This window comes from Myotis yumanensis, unplaced genomic scaffold (assembly GCF_028538775.1).
Source record: "Myotis yumanensis isolate MYYU_CA2020_CCGP unplaced genomic scaffold, mMyoYum1.0.hap1 SCAF_8, whole genome shotgun sequence".
NCBI lineage: Eukaryota > Metazoa > Chordata > Mammalia > Chiroptera > Vespertilionidae > Myotis > Myotis yumanensis.
The window spans coordinates 63438475-63462385 of NW_027223759.1; the positions used below are offsets into that span (position 1 = coordinate 63438475).

Here is a 23911-nt window from a genome sequence, read left to right on the forward strand (position 1 = left end):
TGTGCCTCTCTCCCTCAGAAACAGCAGGAAATCCTCTGATGACACTTCTGGGGTCTAAACCCCAAGTAGAGGCCCCAAGCAGAGACAGATTTAGTTCAGTATTGGGGTCCCTCTTCTTGCAGGTGCTGCCCAGGAGTTTTCATCAACAGCCAGAAGGGAGGGGAGGGGAGGGGAGGGGAGGGGAGGGGAGGGGAGGGGAGAAAACGGCACTGTGCTCTCTACCTTTTCTAGAGGGGAGGGGAGATAAATTCAAGGGCCTCCTTGGCAAACCTTATTAGCAAAAGCTCAGTTTTCCACGGGATATTTCCAGCCTTCTTGGTCGTGCCTGTGCATGCATTTAAACCGGATTAACTCATTGTTTGTCACAGCTAATGCTTTCTGTGGAGCGAGACAACTCTGAAATCGATGTTACAGGATCTGCATCTCCTTTTCCTTCATGCAGCACATCTTTTGGCCTTAATTCTCTCCTCAAGGAGACCCTTTTCTATTGAACTTTTTACATTGGTGTTTCTTTAATGCTTCTACAAAATACTCATGACTTTCCTCCCAAACCAGATTTCTGGCAGGAGAATTAGGCAAATTCCACCAAAGTGAAACTGCTAAAAATGGTACGTCCACAACTGGGAGACTATTTTGTAGGACCTTTTTTCTCTTCTACTTTATAAACTTAGAATGTTGGGTACCAGGAACAATTTTGAGTTATGTTCCTCAGCACCTAAATATTAAACAACATAAAAGACTCAGGATGTTTAACATCAGGAGTTGCATCTTCCCCTGGGACATATAAACACCAGCTACACGTGATATAAATCACAAGAGAAGACAAATAGTGCAACAAGCGCTTTGTTCTTATCCTGTGTTCATTTCAGAGCCTGGAGACTCGGAATTCCTCCCTGACAGGTGACAAGTGGGACGATGAAGTGATTCTTGGGGTGCAGTGAGAAGCCAAGGGCCCTTCTCCCCATCTGGGAAGGATGAAGAACAGGGATCACATTATGAGGACATACATCACTGTACCAGAGACTTTTCCAAAACTACAGTTACCCTTTATTAAGGCAACTGCTCTAAGGAAGGAACACAGTCTATTGTGATCTTTAAAAAAAGTCTTAAAACTTTCAGAATAAGATGTGCTGTGTCATCTATATCTATCATACGTACATCTCGCACACCATGTTTATGCATGCTCTCTCTGATGCTATTAAGATCTCGTTCAGGAGATTTTAAAGCACTTTTTAGAAAATAATCTTGTACTTGAGTTTTCTTATCCATGAAATAGGTGAGTTGTCAACAGGTCATTTATGAAGATGCCTTTGTTGCAATGGTAAACAGTGAAATAGAAGTTCAACTTGTATTTCTACTTACACTTTGTTCCTTCTCACGTATCTCCAATAGTACAGTAGCACTGGAGAGGTGAGGGGGGATGAGAGACAGTGCCAACCCCAGTCTGCTCATCTCATAACTCCAAGGTCAGCCCACCTGTGAACCATCACCCCTCTGATACCACATATGCTGTGGCTTCTCCCTTAAGCAAACAGAAAGGGAGAAGACAGAAAAGCATCTGCTCTGCACTAGGAACTTTTATTCCCCATCGCTAACTTTTGAAGTAACAGATGTGAGCCCCATGCTGCCGACGAGAAAAACATCTTCAGTGGGCCTGGTCACCAATGCAGGTCTCAGGATTTTAAGTCACAGACCAACTCTAAAGAGCAAGATTGCCGTCGCACAGCACTGCCTTGGGAGAGCACCTGTCCTCAGATCCCTGAAGGGACAGCACCGAGGGACAGGGTGGGCAGCTGGGAGGAGACTGTGTAGCCTTTCTCCCACCACAGTCTACCTGGGTTCATTAGAGCCGGCATGTTCCTCACTTAAAGAGTAAGGTCAACATGGGGTGAGTCAGAAGTTGTATAATCTCATTGCAGCTCTGCCACCTATAGGTGATGCCAACTTGGGTAAATCATGGAAACAAGCTGGGCTAGTTTCTCATCTGGACCCAGATACTTTCAGTTCCACCACTCAATAGTCTATGTTGGTAAATCCAACTCATGAATTCTCAAAAGTACCAAGCCACCTTCACCATCAGAAGCAGGAAGTACTTTCTAAAACCTTGAAGGCAGTCCATGCAGATCAAACCACCAGCTGTGGTGCCATCTAAGGCTGGGGCTTTGGGGCTCTGTCTTCTCCAAGATCTCTCAGCATCACCCTGTGATGGACTGCAAATGCTAACCTTGAAATGTGTACTCTACAGGGTTTTCAAGGCACAAGCTAAAAGGAAATAATGTGACAGAAAATGTGCCAGGCCGGTCATCAGGAGACAGACTCCAGGGCTAGCTCTGCCAGCTGCCTGCTGAATGCCCCAAGGCGTGGCATTTGCATCACTCTGAGCTGGGTTCTCATTATCCCCTTTCGAAAGCTGAATTCAAAACTCTAAACTCTTTTTCAGATCAATGAAGGCACCTCGAGCAGCAAAGGTAAATGATCCCAATTCCAACCATGGCAGGTGTCTATTCATAGAGAAAAGAGGGTAGAACCAGGATATCATCCCTCATCTAAGATTATTTGGGAATTATTAAAATGAAACCAAAAATTCTAAAATGAGAAAAAAAAACACTACCGTATGTTTAAACAATAGCATTTCTTTGGAGAAATCAAGAAATTGCCTATACTGGTAACTTATTGTTCTCATTTTTCTCCTTTTTACTTTGAAGTTTTGTGCAAAATCCCTGGGTAGAAATGGAAGGGTAGCAGTAAGTCAAGGGCCTAAAGGGCAATTAACCCAGCTCTCACCTGTGTGAAGCACTTATTAAACATGTCACCAGAAGGGTAGGGTGACCCCAGTTTAACACTGCCATTATAATGCCAACTCCCAGAGTCACAAACTCAAAGCAGAACAAGCTTCCTTAAGGCAACCAGTCACATTTCCCTTGTAAAGGTGACACCAGACTCTGAGTTTTACTCAAAAGAGAGGCCTGTGAGATTAATGGCAAAGTTAGCATAACAAAGCTGTTTCATTCAAGCCAGAGGTGTCCCTGAGCACTCTGAGCTGAACTACAGCAGAAAAGATTAAATCAGACTAAAAATATCAGCAACCCTGATGAAATGAACTGAAAGGATTTCGAATATTCCAAGGGCAGCATGCCAAGATCATGTGAAACATCAATTTAATTTCCTGTGCCTCTGGGATTCCTAACCTGACCTCCACTGGGATGAATGATACACAATGTACTGTGACATCTCTTTTCCTCTGTTCCAACTTGTGCACTGACCTGACTGTGTCCCAAAAAGTTTGCCATAAAAAAGGACATCCCTAATCAGCATGTTCAAACGACTTCATTCAAGACGATGCCCTGAAAACAGCTCTGCCAATAACATAGAAGCAATCAGACCACACACCACACTGTGGGCTCCATCCCCATGAGCTACACGATTAAAGCACACACTTGTGGTTTGGGAGCCCCCACCCTTGTCCCCATGGCTGGAACCACTGTGGGAGTTCCACAGAGGTGAGGAGTATGCCCAGAGAAGAAAAGGAGAGAGAATTAAACAAAGATCATGCACACTTTCACCGCTAATCCTTCTCTCATGCATGACCAGCCCCAGTCCAGTTTCTAGAAGTGAAGACTGTCTGTGTATAGAGGCCAACACTCCCCTCTTCCCATCAAATTTCCATGGAAGTTCCAAAGTTCCCTAACTCTGCCCAATCAAGAGCTGGGCAAACACTGGGAAGCTAGACATAAACGTCAGTCTGCAGCCCTACCTCAGAACACAGGGCTGGAAGCGGCTTCTGGTCAGCAGTGCGGGGACCTGCCACCGTTAGCCTTTGCCCCAGAGCGAAGACTAGAGTCTCTGGCTACAGACCTTATCATCCAGTTGCCTGTAGAGACTGGAGAGCTCCTCGTCATACTTCTCCTTCTCCTCAGCAGAGATGCTGGCGACCACAGCATCGACCCCGGGAACAATGTTGTCGATGATGGGGGTGTTATCACAGGGCTCCAGGGTCTTCTGGTCCTTAGCACTGATCTGCTCATCCTCAGGCACCGCTTCTCCTGCAAAACACAGCCCAAAGGGGTGGGGATTGAAGAAATTCGCACGCAGCCCTCCAGGGGGAGTTCCCAAACCAGTCACTCCCATGAACAAGACTAAAGGACACAATGAAGAGCTCTTATATAGAGCGATCGTTCACATTCTTTCCATTTGACAAGAAAGATTATAATTAAATGACCAAAACTGGTTCCACCACAGAAGCTCTTAACTAACCCAATGTGCAGCAATGCTCAGAACTGTCAGCTACACTTTACTTCTGAGGAACATGCTGGGGCTTTACTAGAATCATGCGTTCTCTAGTGACTGACTCAAAGGGAAACGGACCTCTGAGGCATCCTAATTACCAATTAATTAGGTTACTGTTTCATTAATGGAAACAGCCACATCAAGGAACAAATTTGCCATTGTTTAAAAGAACATTGCAGGGCCCAAATTCCCTAACTTTCAGCTCTCTGAATCCAAAGCAGGTAGCCAGGTAACCATGGACCCAGGGACCCAGACTGGCACCGCACAGTCACATATTCCACCATCAGCCACTCTCTCCTGCAGGAAGTCGGAATTAACTGGCTCTACTGGAAAGTTCAAACAGAATAATATCCTGCAATGCCAGGTTTTCCCAAGAAAGAAAAAGCAGCCAATCTAGAGTATCATGCAGAGACCTTACATACTACTTCTCAGTCTGCAGATGGTGTTGTTGGGCTTTCGAAAGAAGCATTACCAAGTCTGACCATGCAAATTGAGGAAAAAGGTGAAGTTCTCAAGCTGGCCAATGGCTATCCCCACCAAGAAAATCACCTTGCAGAGATGCGCTGCATAAAAAGGATGCTATGAAAACCATGTGGCCCAACGGAGTCTCTCAAATATCTTCTTGGAAAGCAAACCAAAACCAAACATACTTTCCCCATCACAATGTTTACCATCAACTTCACACTCAGTTTGCTACCATCAGTGAGTGTCTGCAACGTTCCAAGCCTCACTCCACTTAGCCCATAAAATGCATTTTGTGGAAATTCCCCAGGAAAACTGTTCTGCGCCAGAGGAAAGTCCTTAAAAAAACACACACTACAGAACTGAGATCCTAATCCGTAGATTCATAAACAATATAAATCATGTCTCCAGGAACCCACCTGAACACTGTATACATGTATCTCAATATAAACAAAGCACTTTGTGATGTGTAAGTTTTGCTGCTGAAGATTCCATTATCAAACTGATAATCACAAATGGCCTTCATACCCAATAAAATTAACACCAAACGACTTCACTTGTATCACAGTTCTGTTTTAAGCAGAAACTTGAAGCAAAATGTAGAATCAACTATTACTTTGTTGAATATAAAACTGAGCCAACCCTTTTTCCTCCTAAAGCTCAGCTAGACCCAAACCTTTTCCTAAAATTATTGACCTAAAAGCAAAACCAGAATATCAGAGTAGCCTTTGAACTGAACCTGAACCAGATCAATATTTCATTCAGTTTCAACCCTGGTTTAAAACATCCCCCAACAACCTTAGTGTGCTGACTGAATTTCACCCAATTAAAGGACTTATATTCGCTACAGTCTGCTAAACCCCGGGCCATAAAAGCAGTACCATGTTTTAGTTCTTAAGCATTTTTTTTGCTTTAAAAAAATTGTACACACACACGTGCACGCACACACACACACACACACACATCATTTCTAACCACAGTGTATACAGTAAAACTTGACATCCCTACCTCCCAATTTCTCCCTCTCCAGATGAAGTCACCACTAACACTTTGGTAAATGTCCTTTCTCTGCTTGGCTCATGACTGTATCTCTAATTCTTCAGTTCCAGCTTATGAAATTTGTGAACATGGCAACCTAGTACAGTAGGAATTTGATCTTTCAGCTTAAAATGATGGTGAATTCTTAACTGTGCTAGACCTCAAGCCAGTCGGATGTTGGTCATATTACCCATAGGCCAACTCGCCCCAAGTCCAGAAGTGAGATACAAAAATATCTGGAAGAGACACGTGTCGCTGTGTTATTTGGTTCCAAAAAGCCATAGAGGCAGTGCTCTTCTTATAAGGCTGGTGTGAGCTAAGGAGCTGCCCTGCGTGTGTTTCAATTCCTTGGGGCAGGCAGGAGCCAGGAATGAAACCCCACAACCTAGCACCAAGTCACCTGCTCCAACTAAAGCCACAGGTTTCACCCCGCCTCCTCCCGGAGCTGCTCCCATCTCCCACGGAGGAATCAGAACAACACCAAGTGCCAGGTGGTCCCAGGCGGGAGAGGTTCAAGCTCACCCACGCTGACACCAGGTCCCTGAAAGGGATCAGCCGACTGCATAAATGTTTCCAGCGCTTGTCGGGACACTGAGCCACATTGCTCCTTTCACAGACTAATTAATCACAGGCCCACCGCCTGCTTAACCTCCTGGCTTGCTTTTTACAAAGGAGAGGAAATGATAATGCCTCTAATACAGCATTGCTCTAAAGATTAATTAAAATAGTATCTGTACAACACAAAAGGTGTTATTGTTTAAAGTCCATCTCTTACCCCTCCTCTCCCTGACAAATTGTCAATTCTTTTAGGCTTTGCAGATAAATTACTATTTTTAGTTATTCTGAGATTAGTTGTTTCTGGGCTCATCACAATACCTTTGTGGTTAGAGCTCATTTCCAAAATTAAAATGCAATATATCTATGCAAGCCTCTTTCAGGTTTACTTTCATTGTTATTATTAAAACACATTTGAAACCTACAGCAGACTTTCTGGTTTCTCTTGACGAATTCTCTGAATCGAAGCATCAACACATCCCCCAGAAAGCTCCATCGACACAACAAGTCCTTCTAAAGGTCAGGCAGTCGGAATTATTTTTTGCAGCAGCCGTTCGGGCCAAAGAGAACAAAGCAACACGCAGGAACAAAAGCAGCAGGCATCGGTGGAGAGCACAGCTCCTGCCCGGAGAGGACCCGGAGCTGATGTTCCCAGCACCACTGCCCTTCAAAGGGCCGAGAAAATGACTTCCAGAAGCGTCCCTGGTAACTACACTGTCCGGCTCACAAACACGTCTGGGGATTATAAATTCCCAACTCTGTGCACGGCCTGACACTAGGCAGTCTGTCTCCATGGCAATCTCACCACCGTCATCGAGAAGATCCCCTGCACTGCAGACCGGCTCTCCCCAGAACCCCCGAGAGGTGATTAAGGAGTAACTGATTGTAACAGGAAGACAGCTGCGCACAAACCCCGAGAAATAAGGCCCTAAAATCTGGTGGCGGGAGAACAGAAAAGGACTACCAAATGAAGATTAGCACCTATTTTATTTTTATTCTCCTTCTTTGCATTAAAAGCAAATTTCTCTCAGTTTATCCCCTGAGGCTTCATGCCTGTCCACAGGGAAAGAGCTTGTAATATTGTAAAGCACCTGATTTTTTTGAATGAAAGCTCCCCTCCCCCTCCCCCTCCCCCTAGCCCTTCCCTCTTTAAAGAAGCACTCTGGCATTTCCTATTGTCAGCTGTAATTACCTATAAGGACTAAAAAGATGTGTCTGTACACAGAGCACTGACTTGGAGCACACCTATGAGGTTTGCAGAGCATTTTAATTATAAAATGAAAACCCCCAGAGGGTACAGGTAATATTTCTACAAAAAGTAGAAATCCATCAATTGCAATAAATAAGAATAACAGACTAATCAAAAATTCCTGTTATGGTTATTAGTTAAAAACTCCAAAACAGGCTTTTTGATTTTGTGTTTATGAGAGAGAGAAAGAGAAAGAGAGAGAGAGAGAGAGAGAGAGAGAGAGAGAGAGAACCATTAGACTGTCAGTAATTCATTAAAATTTCACACGTGAAATGGCAAGGAGCTAGTTGTCCTTTTCATAGGTCGAGTCCCTGAAGCCTGTAAGGACACAGGAAGGTAACTGCACTCTCGCTAAACTCCAGGACAGGTTGTGCTGGTCCCTCCCAGCTTCTCCCGGAAACCACAGAGACCTGCTGGGGGGGGGGGGGGGGGGGGGGGGGGTGTAGACCAACAGGGCCAGTGGCAGACCTAGTGGTAGGACATTTCTATATCAAAGAAACTTTGATATAGAAAGGAAAGGAAATCTTTAAGTTGCCAGACAGGTAAGAGCAGCTAGCCACAAGATATCATTATATAAATGTGAGGTTTTAAAAAAATCATTCCTTTATGGGATTATTTTTCACGAAAATAGCATCCATCTTTTACCCTAGTTCCTAAAAATATTGTAAGCAGCTTAAGACATTCTCTAATCCCTTCTAGAGAAATTTTCTAATAAGCTGGTCACCCAGGACTCTGCACCTTCTTTACAGTCCTGACTCCTGATTGGCCGCACCATTCTTCTGGTGGTCAGGGTTTCTGTCAGAGTTTGCTTGTGCCCAAAAGAAGCAAGAGGCACAAGCAAACACTGTGCCTAACAGTGTGCCTACAAGCTCTTATGCCTAGCAAAGCAGACCTCTCAGTGAAATGCTAACTTCTGAGCATCCACTCTGGTAATCAGGAACCCAGGCAGGGGACCCGCACCTTCATCGTAATTAATGCTAAATGTGTGCCAACCATGGGGGCCACACAGTTTCCCCAAGCCCCAGTCAGACCCAAGGTTACAGACTTAGCTCGTTAGGGAACCAAGCCGGCTGGCCTGGCCGGTTTTAAACCTGGAGAAATCTGCTCAGGAGACTGCCAATTTTTCCATGCCTTCTCAGCCTGTGATGACGTGATTTTTGCATGACGTCAGCAGATGGGGAAGTCTACATCTGCTCTGTTGTTTAATATTATATTTTATTCAAGAGATGCTGCAGTTATGCCACCTTGTCAGGTCATTTCCCGGCCCTGTGACACCTGGATTTCAGGGCCTCCTTTTCTGACGTAAGCCCCTAAGGTATCATTTTTCAAACGGCAAGATTCCAAGTCATACCTGAGGAGAGGGCCTGTGTGAAAACTAACCTGGCAGTTCTCTCAATGGGAGAGCTATAGACCCACCCAACCCTTCTGAACATCACATGCCCAGTCCTTCAACACCCGCCTCCCCATCCTATGTGGTCTTCTTGATGGGTTGGGGAAGTGGAAGCCGAAATTCACTCTGAACCCAACTACCTAAATCTATCCCCATTTCTAGGATTGTTTGAGTCCTTCCCATACATATGATCAATATACAACAAAATCTTATTTCTGATAGCTGCCCACATTATCTATCTGTCCTTAAGCAAGTAGCTGAACAAATTTCCATGCGGCTGAAGCTGCCACCAGAGCCTCCAGATGCGAAGGAAGGCTGTCACTAGGTTTCAGCCCACAAGATGTCACTAGCAGACAGTGGTGGACGTGCGTTGTTTTTCAGCCCCTCAACACCCGTTCTCATAACAGGGCCTCAAGTTCCTCATGAGGAATGAGCCTATCCAAGGCGGGTGGCCTGGGTCAGACAGCACATCAGAATGCGTCCTGCCTTCCCCAGGCAAGCACAGCACCACGCGCTCTATCTCCTTCTCTCTTGGGCCCCTGGGTCTGAATCACAGAATGCAAAGAGGAGATGACATTCCCAGGGATTCACCCGCATGCACCCCTTTATGAACCTGTCGATTTTCCCCTGTTGCCTGTGTCTCAGCAGCAGCCCCAGCTTCACTGTGTGAGGCTGGTTCCTCGGCTGTTGTTTGGTTCTGGGGTCATCCAGAGCCTTCTAATGCATTGTCTTTCTGTGTAAACCACCAGGGTCAATTCCTGTGGCTTGCAACCCCAGGACCCTCACTGGCACAGTGGGGAATGACACCAGGAGAGTGGGTGGCTTTGCCCCTTCCTTCTTTATAAAAACAAGGTGTGGCCTCTCCTTAAGCCACTATGCACATGCCCTGAACCATCTGCCTTGATGGCAATGGCAGAAATGACTTAGGCTTGGTGTCATATATACATTTGCAATTACAGGCCATATTCGGAGAATCCATGTTCTCCTCTGCCCAGAGGAGCAACTGACTGCCAGGCTTGCATTCTGAAGTGGCCCATTCAGCTATGAGAGGTTGAAGGGGGTAAAGGCTGGGGGCGGAGGGACAGCCTATAGGCAGCAACAGGATAGTATTTCTCAACCTGAGTGACTTTGCACAGCACAGTGCCATTACTGCTAACTTATTTCCTCCCTTCACTTATTTCCATTATCTGCCTGGACCTGGTTTGCTGTTGGGGCATCAGAGTATTTTACCTTTCCTGCTCCTTTGTGTTCCTACCTCACTCTACAGAAAAAGCACACACATGCACACACATGCACACTCTTTTCTGCTACACTCCATCTCTCTCGCTTCCCACAGCTGGAGGACAGCAGGGCAGCCACACTTTTAAATTATAAACACACCACGCAAGGAAAGAAATCTCCTCTCCGGGGAAGGGCGAGTGCTACTGACAATGCTCTCATAACTTGTTCAAACCATAATGCGTAATGTCAGTATCGGGAATCAATGAGGTGAGCTTGGTGGCCGCTCCCACAAGTTTAGAACCAACGTGTGTGTTAAACTTCAAAAGAATGTTGGAACTATCGTATCACTTCGGTTTTAGTGGAAGGCACTCCACTTTCAAAACCCCAGTTCCCTAGTTGACACAAGCCAGCCATGCCCTCATGATGACGAGGCGTTAGAGCCGGTGCCCGGGACACTGTGGAGTCCCTTCCTTTCTGGCGTGGTCCATCCAGCTGCTCAAACACGAACCTCGAGGAGAGTGCAGGCTGCACCACAGTGGGAAGAGGATGAACTTAGGAGTCAAGCTCCTCTGCTCAGATCCCAGCTCTCCCAGGGACAGAGTCACCTCGGGCGAGTCTTTCAACCTGTCGAAACCACAAGGGCCACCTGAGGGTTACACCCCAGCCTAGGACTGTAACAACAAGCCTGGGGGTTTGCTGCATGTGTGATGTAGTTAATCCTTGAGCTAGCCCTTCCCTCACAGCTGGACAAGGGACTACTCCACCAGCCTGAAAGTTATATTATTAGAGCTGGTTGTCTACATTCAAGAACTTTTGCTTTCAGAAAAATCGCCGTTAAAATGCTGTGTGAGCTCTGACGGACAAGAGAGCTCTGCAGAGCTCCCTCCCCCCAGCACAGCCACTCAGGGATTCCATGGTAACAGGAGGCGGGAGTCTCACAAGACCACCTCCCGCTGCTCTTCTTCCCGCTCCCCTCTCCCTAGTCCACAGGGGACCTTCAGTTACTTCCTAGAGATGGATGACACTCCAATTTCTCCCTCTAGTTCAGGCAGCTCCTCTCAGACCTGACTTCTCACCTGATATTTTAACCTGGCATGTTCCACAGGCACCCGCAGTCCCCTACTCCTCTCCCTGGTCTACAGCCTGGTTCTCTGGTGCTTCCTGTCTCAGTACACGGTTCCGCCCTCCACCAAACTCAGCAAGCCAGAGACTTGGCATGCTCTTTACACAGCCCACTCTTGGCCAAGCTGTGTGATTTCACCTCCCAAATACCTCTCTCTTTCCAATGCCCTGTCTCTCCACTCAGCTATTGAAATCTCCCCCCTGGATGACCATCCTGGTTCCAGACCCTCCTCCCACCCTCTCCAGTCCATTCTCCAACACAATCAATGGATCTTCAAAAGGCTAATTTCTTAATATCCTTGAATGGCTTCTCGCTGCTTCCAAGATAATGACCAACATCCTGAACAAGAGCTGCCCCGCCCTACACAGGACAGGCCTGCCTACCCCTCCTGCCCAGCTCAAGCCAGTGCTCCCACCTTAGCTCTCCACACTGGCCTTCCTGCCCCACCCCTCAGGGACACTGTAACCGTGGCTGCCTCCACTTTCACCCCAACTTCCACCTTGCACCTCCTTGCACCTGGCTTACTGCTCTGTCTCTCTTGGATCTGATTCCCTATGTCGCTTATTGGGGGACACCTTCACTGACTTCTTGGTCAAGGTTAGGGCCTCTTGTTGTGATAACTTTTAGCACCTTAGACTTTCCCTTTTGGCATGGACTACCAACCACCACAGGTTTACTGATTCTGGCTGGAATCTACCTCCCACTTTAGACTGTAAGCAGGTGAAGGCAGAGACCGAGTCTGACTACTCAACTTTAATCTCCAGCACTGCATTATGTTTACTTGACATACATTTATGAAAGCCTACCATGTGCCAGAAATCAGTCATACATTCATTTCCCCAAATTATGGAACTTAAGGGCATACCTAGGATCTCACCCTACAGAGCATGGGCAACAGTAAATTTCTGAGTGGACCCGCAAGGTAGTGGAACAAACAGTTAAGCTGATGCCACATGCAAAGTCCAAGAGCAGGGGGAGAGCGGGCAAGGCATGAGGCGGGTCAGGTAAGCAGGGCAGCGGGCAGGCCCAGAGGACAGGCTGACTGAGGGGTGGGAAACTGAAAGGTGAGAGCTTGGCAAGGGACAGGAAAGAACAGAAAAAGGTTAGTTGCCTACTCCACAGTATTTCCGAGGCCAGTCCCCCTCCCTGTACCAAAGGCTTGATGAAGTCCCAGTCGCCCAGCAGAGAACTGACCCAAGAGCATCCCAGAAATAGAACCAAATTTAATGTGGCCGCTCCCTGCTCTGCCAAGCATCCCTCCCACTCTCCTGCTACTGCCAAATCACAAGGAAGCACCCACCAGCCCAGGTGCTGAATTATTCAATTATTCTAGCAGCTTTCAAAACACGTGTGCAGCTAGGAAATCTCCCAAAAAGAAAAGAATCATGTTATTTAGGCTACTGGGTCATTTCTTGAACCGCTCTTGAATCCTGCTTTGCTTTTCAATTGAACAGAAGCTCAATGACACCCCACCCTCCCTAGCAAAAAGCAGTGGCATATAATCGCAAGACGATCTGCTGCTGACTTTGCAGTGACAAACAGACAGGTCACCTCGAGAACCTGCATGGCAGCCCCTGCTCTGAGTCACCCACACTGAGGTCTGCCGCAGCACCGAACACACATGGAACACAGCAGCAAAAATCCAACTAGCCACTATCCCCACACACACCAACCTGCCTTACTACAGTTAAAAAAATAATGAACTTCTACCTTTGAACTTCCATCACGATGCTGAAATTTCAGTGGAAGTAATCTGTCTGCAGTTAGATCTGAAAACCCCTCTTCAACGCCTCACCCACAACCCACCCGCCCACTGCACGTCAGCTGCCTGAGATATTTTATTCCAGCAGAACGAACCAAAGAGAATGTTTTGAGGAAAAAGAAAAACGAGTCACGAAACAAGCCTTTAAGACTCCATTTTAGCGCCAAGCTTTCAGGAGCCTTCTATTTGTGGCTCTGAAGAGGCAGAGCATGAAAATGAAATGGGGGAAAAGGACAAAGAAAAAAAGCAAATATTTACCAGAGGCAACTTTAACCTCAAATCAATTATAGAACTGGCATGGGCGAGAACGACAGTTGTCATTAATGAAAGCGATCTGAGCCACAAAGTCTCAGGCGCTGCCCTCTGACCCTCAGACCCGGCTTCCAGAGGGTGAACTACAGTAACAGACAGAGGGGCATCTCATTGGAAACAGATTAAGGCAACCTTGCAAACAGTCACTTGCCCACCCTAAGAACGCACATCAGCCAAGTGACAGGGTGGGCTGGGAATGAGAAAACATCTGCCGGTCACGCAGGTTGCTGTAAGACAGGACAAGCCACGCCCCCCCACCCCCACCCCCCACCCCCCGCCACCCCCCATCATCGCTCTCTCCCAAGTGCCCCGGATGCCAAAGGCCGTGGTAAAAGCAGCACACACTGTGCCTCGCTCCTCCGCTCCATGCCTCACCGTTTCTCCACCTGTTTAGCTCCACCTCCAGATGCTGGATAACATTCTTCAAAGTCTTGTTTTTCTCTTTCTCTTTCTCATATTTCTTCTTCCATTCCTCAGCGGTCAGCTCCAGGTTCACAGAGACCGTGTTCTTGATGGTCTTGGCCCTGGGTTAGAGACATAAGGGAAAGGCTAAGCAGAGCCATCAGCATTAGCTAAGTCATGTATCCCTTTCACGGCAAAAGACTGGGACTGGGGAGCAGGAGGGACTGGCGGCTTTCACCTACCACCCTCTTGCCTGGCTGTATTAATGGCGCCGCTTACTGCTCAGGCTCCAAATGCACCTTTTCCTTTTCCTCATTACCTCCTGTCAGTCTCTAAACCCAATGGATTTTTATGGAATTGTCTCTCAGGGTCCTTTCTCTAGTCCCTGTCTCCATCTTGATCTGTGTTCTCAGTCCTGACTTATGGTTAAAGCCTTTTTCAAATAGTCACTATTCTCCTTTAAACACCTTCATACCACTGCCAGATTCCTCTTCCTAAGTAGAGCTTCCTTCCAATTCAATTAACATGTATGAAACATGGCACATACCAAGACAAATGAGACCAGGCCTCTCGCTTCTTAGAGCTTGCACTTTCTCTTACCAATAATATACAGACCGAAATAACACTAACTGTTTCTCTTCCTCGCACTACCTGGAGTCACCCCTGATGTGCTGAACACATGTCACACACACCTCCCTGGCCAGGCGGGTCACTAACCAAGCATGGCTGGTCAGGTGAAACCACGGCTCCCTGCAGGGCACATGCCCCCATCACAGCCAATTTTTGCCACAGAGGAATGGAGGGCCACTATTCCCAGGTCATCCCATTTTTCAAAAGTCAGAAATTGAGATTTTTATTTGTGTCTCTCAGTTCGTAACTATTTTTCAAAATAATGTGCGAGACTAACAAACATATCTAAAAGCCACCAATTTGCCATTTCTACTATAGAGACCTGCTAGGACATATGGCTGGGGTCGGGGTGGAGGGAAGCCACAGTGGATGTTTGGGCAATAACTCAAGGGAGCAACTGGGGAGAGCAAAGGCAATGGCAGCACTAGCCTATACTAAAAAATACACAAACAAACAAACAAACACGACAGCAAGCTACAAGTAGAATGAACACATAAGGCTGGCCGATGTGGCTCAGTGGTTGAGTGTTGACCCATAAACCAGAAGATCGTGGTTGGCATCCCAGTCAGGGCACATGCCCAGGTTGCTGGCTCGATCCCCAGTAAGGGGTATGCAGGAGGCAGCTGACCAGTGATTCTCTCTCAACATTGATATTTCTCTCCCTCTCTCTCTTCCTCTTGAAATCAATCCTATATAATAAAAGCATAATATGCAAATCGACTGAATGGCCGAACAGTGGAACGACCATCTGGACAACCATCTGGGACCAACATGACACCCACTGGCACCAGGCCAGCCAAGGCGGGTGCGATGCAATTGGGCAGGGGCCGGCCGTTGCCCCATGATCGCCCGCAGATGGAGGCCCAGGCCACCAACCAGCAGGCTGCAGTGGGTGGGCGGAGTCTCCCTCTGCAAGGGAAGCGTGGGTCCTGGGTGCCAGAGGGAAGCCGGTGCTGGCAGCCAGGGGAAGGAAGGCCTACCCTTGCACAAATTTCATGCATCGGGCCTCTAGTAAAAAAATAAATAAAAAATAAATGAACACATAAACAGACATGTCTAATCAAAAGGTAAATTGTCCATGCAGACAATTACTCACTTTTTAAGGAGGTAAAAACTTCATTTCAAAGTATGTGATATCCTGTTTTATTTGCTATTGCCTTTTTCATTTTAATCTCCCACTAGTTCTTGTACTGTCATACTTGCTAGCACGAGCTGATGTGATTCAGGTTAATTACTGTTGTCATCAAATGACATTTTGGACAGGATTTCTATTTCCATGAAGGAAATTTAGCAGTGCTCACCAGCGCTACCGATGTCATCCCAAAGATTAATTCCTAAAGCGACAACTAAATAACCCAACTGTCAAAAGAGGAGTTAAGCAATTTCAATGAAAGACTCCACTTAAGAATTAGTGTAATTCTCTCTCGCATTCACTGTAGCTTGAGGCTGTGGTCCCCATTCATGATTCAACTGATTTTTCAAACGGCAGCAGTTGTATTACTATTAATTCTGTGCCCGGCCACACTCTCACCCGCCTTCTAACACCCCCAGGCGGTGCCCTGGATGTTCCTCAGACACAGCACACACACCGCAGCATCCATTAGCCATTATCCACTTAGTGAGTCAGAAGGTGAAAAGTAACCTGTGGCTGAAAATGCTTGTGGACATTGAAGGGTGCGCTGTGAGGCTACTAATCTCACATTTTAAATCGCAAAGAGTCTCTTGAGGTTTTCTAATGACACTAGAACGAGAGGAGGAGAGCCTCGCAGCTACACTCAGGCAGGTCCAGCCGAAGGGCATGTCTGTGAGCAGACCCAGCAGGGCTATCCCTGGTGTCACTGGTCTTCGTTTTCAAAGTTCCTTTAAGTTCTTTTCCTCCCACTCCTGCAGTAGTCAAGGTCCTGGTAAGAATCTAATGGCCCACTAATATTGCATGATTTGGGAAGATTTAACAAAGGTATGGGAGAGTGTTGGGAAATAATGAGATGATGCATACCCCACATTAGTTATGGGGAGCCATTACCACCCGTAGGCTGAGGGGGCCCGGCGGGAGGGAGCTAAGAGAAGCAGGCTGCCAATGGGAGCAGTGACAGTCTTTAGTCTCGGGACACAGCCACCCAAAGAGACCCTGCATGGAAAGAGGGAGGAAATTTAATACCCTTTATGCGTCGATGGGTCAGTCTCACTGTGACGTTTGATTAATCCAACGTGACCTGATCGCTCACAAAGGAGCACAAAGGTTTCTGAGGTATTCAGTTCCAAAGACCCTCAGGTTTTCAACCAGAGGCTCCAAGATGCACAAATAAATGCCTGCTCCACAGTTACAACCACAGCAGACACTGAGTAAACTCCTAACCAAAGGCCACGCAGGAAAAGAACCTTAATTAATCTTAGGTTTTTAACCTAACAGCAAGACTTAGCACAAATGAGCCAATTCTTAAAGGTGTAATTATCAGAGATCTGTTTTGTCATTTTCTTTGTTTCAACATGCTTCAGAAACACCACTTAGAATTTAGATAATAGATCATCTAGGTTTGCCCCAAATATCTTCTCCCAGTAGGGAGGGAACTAGGACCCTGTTTTTAAAAGACCTCAGAGCTAATGAATGCTAACCTTTGGAGAAGGAAGGCCAACCACAGCAGACAGGGCAGAAGTCACAGAACATCTTCCACCCAGACCCCCATACGGCGACAGTGAAGCCAGCAAAGGACTCTGCGGACGTGATCACGGAGGAACAGGAGGAGGGGGGCCTTGCCGCCCTGCCCGTGAGCAGCATTGTTATTTCCTCCCCAGCATCTGTGGGTCCCTCTCTCACTGAATTTGTGGTTTACATGTTCAGAAGCATATGGCCAGGCTTCTAAGACTGCTGATCGTGTCCACTTCCACCAGCGAGGTTAAGACCCCTACATGATGGCCCTCTACAGGCATCCTCATAGCTGGGCACTTGAATCAACCCTGTAGAGGAAGGGAAGTCCTAGAACCACTTGATTCGCATCCCTCTGCGTCCTGATTAATCCCATCTCCACCTAATTCCTCAAAAATTGCCTATACTCGTACTTTCTGGCCATAGTCAGTCCTAAACAATATACTGACTATGTATCATTGGAGCTTCTTCTAATTATCTTGTCCTGGAAGAGCCAGGAAGACATTTGTTCTTGGTACTTTCCTGTCCTCTTGTTCTCAGCCTTCTCCTTCCCTCTCCAGATGTTCAGGACAGTGCTGGCATTTCAACAAGGAGCTCTAGACAAGCCCTCACCTGCAATGCACAGGATAAATCCGTAATGTGTGATTCTGCACTGTGAATGGTGTATGTATGAGAGAGACTGAGAGCCTCCCACTGTGGGGTGGGAGAGGGTGGTGAAGCAGCCTTCTCTATCAGTCAGGGTTCTCAAGAGAAACAGAACCAACAGGACAGATATAGAGAGAGATGATGGGTGGGTGGATGGATAGATAGATAGATAGATAGATATCATATACATATCATATACTCTATGATAAAAAGCTATACCTTACATTTCTTACATTTATTTACTTATCTAAAGAACTGGGCTCACATGATTGTGGGAACTGGCAAGTCTGAAAGCCATAGGGCAGGCCAGCAGACTGGACACGCAGGCAGAAATTGACGCTGCAGTCTCAGGGCAAAATTTCTTCTCTAAGAAACTCCCATTTTTGTCCTTAAGGCCTTTGACTGATTGGGTAAAACATGGAGGGTAATGTGCTTTACTTTTTAAGTTTTTTTAAAAATTGAGGTAAGATCGTTTTATAGCATTATTTAAGTTTCAGGCATGCAACATAATTTGACATCTGTACTGTGCTCACCACACCGAATGGCTCCATCCGTTACCACAGCTGACTCCCTTTACCATTTCACCCTCCCTCCAGCCCCCTTACCGATAACCACCAATCTTTTATCTGCCTGTTTGTTTTTTATTATTTTTTGTTATTTATTCGTTTTGTTTTTGTTTTATATTCCACATATAAGTGAAATCATATGATTTTTGTTAATTTTTGTCTGACGTAATACCATCAAGGTCCATCCACGTAGTCGCAAACGGCAGGGTTTCTAATGTGCTTCTACTTTGTCAACTGATGGTGGTAGATGTTAACCACATCTACAAAATAGCTTCATAGCAGCACCTACGTTAGTGTTTGATTGAATAATCGGCTACTACAGCCTGGCCGAGTTGACACATAAAACTGTCACACCTTTCAGTTTGCTCTGAGTCCTAGTTCCCAGATCAAACTCCTACCTTCTTCTGGAAATGTGACTGCTACATGTTGCCTTCCCATTTCCTGGTAAGGCCATTTCCCTGCTTGTAAGTAGGGGGGACGTAGGGAAGGGGAAATTAAAAGCTTTAACTTTTATCTGTTGAAAAGCTCTAGTCTCCAAGAAACATCAAGAAATGACCAACCTGGATGAGAATCTGGTCTCTGCTTAAACTTGTCATCCACAGTGTCTGTCGCTTCAAGAGCTGTAATTAACCCTATTGGTGCTTCAGCAACAGGGCCCCAACAGGGCGTGATTTGGGTCTTTTTTCATTTTATGTCAAAAGTGTATTCAAGTGTCTACATTGGACAAAGTGCTCGCTCCAGCCCTGCAGAGAACCTGCTATTGAACTCTGGTGACATGAATTTTGCATGCACCCCACTCAGGCTTTGGCTCTGCCTGATCCAGCTGCCATTAAACTGAGCATGCAATTAAAAACATAGAGCACATCAGGAAAAGAAGAAAGAATATTACTTCCCCTAAATTATCAATTCTTCCACATTGCACATACAAATAAACCTTTAAATTATTCATACTGGATCAATCAAAACTCTTGGTGCCAAAGATGTGCTAATTCTCCAAACTGATTGGCCTGTCCCCTCAGGGCTCCCTTTTCCCTCATTACCACCCCCAATCAAGGTACATTAAATAGGCTTCCCAGATAATTGGGTAATTTCAGCGCACACTTCTCTTTTTTCATTATTCTTTATTGTTTAAAGTACTACATATGTCTCCTTTTCCCCCCTCAGCTCATACTTCTAAAACTTATAAATATCCTTTTCGAATAGTGCTATAAAAGTACTTGGGAAGAGTAATTAAAGACTGAAAAATAAAAGGCTGGGAGCCAGAAGAATAAAAGATCAATGGGAGTGCTCTAATTTGAGTGCCCTATCCCTCGAGCAGGAACGCTCAGCTTTCCCGCAGAGCCCAGCTTTTTGACGCTCTGCTGTCTGGAAATTCACGTGTTGCCTCCTCCACTAAATTCAAAGCTCTTTGAGGACACAGAGAAGGGCTTCTACAGCTTAACTAACACAATGCTGGGCGTTCTGGGACTGAAGGGGACAGGCCTGACCATACAGGAGAGCCAGACTTCCTCACTGAAAGCAGGAAACAGACACAGGGAATTTTTCCCTTTAAATTCCAGGACCTAATCTAGGATCTTGGAGAGTGCTGACTTGGTAGGCTGCCCTCGGGCCCCTGTGGACTCTACCATGTTCCTACCGCTTCAAAGGCTATACTATTGTTTTATTCAGAGCATCAATACAGTATAGCCTAGCAACAAACATGGACTTTCTTCCTGTCCTTGAAAGACTGCGGAGGAATAACTGTGGCATCTCATGCTGCCCTAAGGTTTGGCCATCCCTGCAACAAGAATATAATGAACACTCGTTACACTGAATTTGAGATGTGCTCGGCAGTCTTTCCTGAGTTCAAAGTGTTTAATCTCATTAGCTATCAGATGCCATGTCTAATCCGATGTTCAGACTCGTGTCTGCTGTGTAATTGGGTTCAATGCATATATTTAACAATAAAGCAGGTAGTGGCCCCACAGAGAAGTTAGATGTCCTTGAAGAATCCATTAAGCAACTCGGAGATAGAGGGCATGGAACAAAACCTCATACATTTCTAATTATAGGCTGGAAAACAAACCAGATCTAAACACAGCCAAACCTCTGGACACAATGGTGTCACAGTTCAGCAAGTGCCCTCGTGTTCTATGAATCCTACACAGTCCGCATTAGATTCATCTGTTCATTCATTTGATAAGCACCTATTCATTGACCATCTAGTGCAGCGGTTCTCAACCTGTGGGTCGCGACCCCTTTGGCAGTCGAACAACCCTTTCACAGGGGTCGCCTAAGACCATCCTGCATATCAGATATTTACATGACGATTCATAACAGTAGCAGCATTACAGTTATGAAGTAGCAACGAAAATAATTTTATGGTTGGGTCACAACATGAGGAACTGTATTTAAAGGGCCAGAAGGTTGAGAACCACTGATGTAGTGTGTGCTGCTGGTGCTGGGCTCTTGTTGAGACAACTGAGGTCAATGATAAACCTAGTTCCTGCCCTCATGGAGCTCAATATCCAGATGACCCTGACAAAAGACTAGAGGCCAACCTATTTCATTTGAAAATATAATTGGCATGCCTGGAATCCCAAATTATCAGCAGTATTTACTTCATCTTTCATTCTGGAAACTTAATTCTAATTCCACATCATTCAGTCCTGTCCGTCACATTACAGTCCTACCCGTCCATTACCGTGCCTTTCCCAAGCCTCAGCGCATCCGGTTGTCGCAGACCATTGAAGACGGAGGGGAAGGGGAACTTGCCATCACTGAATGCCAATTACATGCCAGCCCTGTGCTAAGTAAAACCTGAAGCAACTCATTTAATCCTCCCAACAATTCTCAGAAGTGGGTGTTACTACAGTTCTTCCTACAGGCGAGGCTGACACAGAAGAGAGAGAGAAAGAGAGGGAGTGGGGAGAGAGAGAGAGAGAGAGAGAGAGAGAGAGAGAGAGAGAGAGAATGGGTCAACAGAACTTAGTTTCAAACCTGGAGTCACTGATCCTGGGGGCCCACGCTCATCAAGGTTCCTGATCAGCACCCAGGATGTAAGAGGCTGCGAGTCAAATAATACAGTCTCCACTCTATGATATCCGACATGTTAGTCATTTACCAGCTGTGTGGCCTCAGGTACCGCACCTAATGGCTCTGAACCTCAGCCTCAATTTCCTCGTACCTAGTAAAATTTCTAAGAGGATTCTGACATGCCTGGCAATACCAGGCCCTAATAAAAAGTGCCGGCGATGAGGACTATGATAATGACTGTCTCACTAAGATCAGAAGAAAGAAACTAACCATTTGGACTTGCTCCTTAAACTCTTCCTATCGACAGCTGCAAGTGCCCACTGACAGCAGCAACCTTGAGAGAGACAGCCCAATGCTCCAGCATGACTCTGGCTTGCAAAGGCTCAGGTGATTTTTGCCTTGCAGGTAAAAATTTCTTTTAAAGAGATGTTTCCTTTCTAAATGCAGTTGGTGCTGGTTTGCTCACACATGTCTTCAGAGGAAACTGTTAAAGCTTAAGTTTAAGAAGCTGGGGGAGCAGGGCAGGCAGGATGATCAGCATAGCATTCTACGTTGCCCATAGCAAATACTCATTTATAAAAGAAAGTGCTCTCCTTCTGCAATCCAGTGAGCTAAGCATTTGGCTAATCAAGGAAGTGATCTGAGAGGAAGTAAAGGACCCAAATCCAGTTTAAAAGATATATTAGTTCTACAAAATTTCAGTGTAATTATTATTTATTTAGACAGCCCACAGGTGCCATGACTGTGTAATTCTATGTTCTGTTGAGGGCTCAGGAAATGACTGGGGTTTAATGCAGTTTAAACAAGCCACAATTTCCCATACAGAACGCCCACCCCCATGTGTGCTGTCTCTAGGGATCTTAAACTATTTCTTGAGTGTAACTAAACAATGTACTCCCAGGAGGAAGGTAGAGGGAGTGCTCTGTACATCCATCTGAAAATGAAGCTGCTAAAGCCCACAGGGAGCTGGTCACTAGTCTAAAGATCACACAAGTGTTCTGAATTAAAGGGAATGCCTGCAGTGGAATTCACATCTCCCAACCGGAGGTCCGGGCTCAGCCCACTGAGCACTAAGGATGCTCAGATGACCCAAATCCATAGCATCCAAACATTCTGGGAACTAGCACCTGAGGTCACTAGGCTGAGAGGATGGGGGTGACACCTAGAACGGAGGGACCATGACTGCAGGTCAGGCCTTGGGTAACGGGGGTGGGGGGGTGGGGTGGGGGGGCAAGAAAGGAAAGGATGGTTTGAACTAATCCACACACGTGACTGTTGTTTCAGGGCTACTGAGGTGTCTCTGCAGCCTGCCTATTACCATTGCCCAGACATCTAAGAAATTTCACATGGACATTTTGAAGGTGAAAAGATGGCTGCTGTTTTGCCCTTTCCTCGACATATATTCTGTGCCTCCTACCCCAGGGTTAGTATGAGGCTTCCTTTCCCCCATTTTAATACTTATGCAACTACTCTACATTCATCTAAGTTTCTGGTATGCTATCAGCACCTCTGCAATGAATTTCAAATATTGGAGTTAAAGGTAGTTAGTTACCAGTCTTGAGTTGTATACCTTTGAAAACCTGTAATACCGAGAGGCAGATTTTTTTTCTTTTTACTATTGATTTTAGAGAGAGAGGGGAAGGGGCAGGAGGATAAAGAGAGAGAGGGGGGGAGGATTTTTGTTGTTCCACTTATTTATGCATTCATTGATTGCTTCTTATACGTGCCCTTACTGAAGATCAAACCACAACAACCTTGGCATATCAGGATGATGCTCTAACAAACTGAACTACCCGGCCAGAGCCTGGGATTCAGACTTAATTCCAAGAAGAACAAAAGCAACACTCCACTGAATCACCAACAATCTCATCTATCGTAAGTTTGAGTGTTGTTTTTTAACATCATACCTTTGATTGGCATATTCCTGCCCATTATTTTAAAGCATGATTATGCCTTTGGCTTCAATAAGTGATGCCTCAAGTTTACAGATCACCTGTTAGATGCAATTTAGTAACAAGCTACTTGCCCCTTCACTCTATTTCCTGTCCGACACTAGCCCTTGCCACTCTTATGACCCAGCTCCCAGCATGAGTAGCAAGACCACACCCACCTTTGTCCAAACATCAATGTAGATTTGGTCTCAGCTTCATTGAAGACAGAAGGAGAACAGCAAATAACAATAGTAGTTCTACAGTTCCCACCCAGAGAGTCCTGAAGAATCCGAGTCATCTTGCTGTCCCGATACGGCACGTGTGTTTTCTATTTAGGAAAAGAAAAATCATTGGTTGTGACAGTCCATTCAAAGAAAAAACACAGAGGTAAGCAAGTTAGTTTTGAGGACACTGGGCTTAGAAACACGTGTGAAATAAGAATTTGTTGCCGGGTCTTTGGATCTTGCCAAAGTTTAGCGTGCCCATTCGGGGAAATTAGCATTTCCATTCACACGTTTTAATGGACCAGATCCCCCAGCAAGCAAGGTGCCCATCACCAAGATTCAAGATTCCCTCCGGCCCTTCCAAACCAAAACAAGCAAATCTCTGGAGTGTGTGGCAAAGAGCACACGGACCCAAAAAGGCAACTTCTCATAATATCATTTAATAGATGGGGTCA

General features: G+C 46.0%; 1 protein-coding gene across 1 annotated transcript in view; it reads right to left on the bottom strand.

The window, feature by feature from the left end:
- The window catches only part of KIF5C (kinesin family member 5C), a 150343-nt gene that overhangs the window by 47954 nt on the left and 78478 nt on the right, over positions 1-23911 (bottom strand). Inside the window, exons 10-12 of the mRNA XM_070423040.1 lie at positions 23412-23560; positions 13775-13923; positions 3856-4043 (exon numbers count right to left, since the gene is read on the bottom strand). Of these exons, the coding sequence (XP_070279141.1) occupies positions 3856-4043; positions 13775-13923; positions 23412-23560 (486 nt within the window). The remainder of the gene's footprint in view (positions 1-3855; positions 4044-13774; positions 13924-23411; positions 23561-23911) is intronic.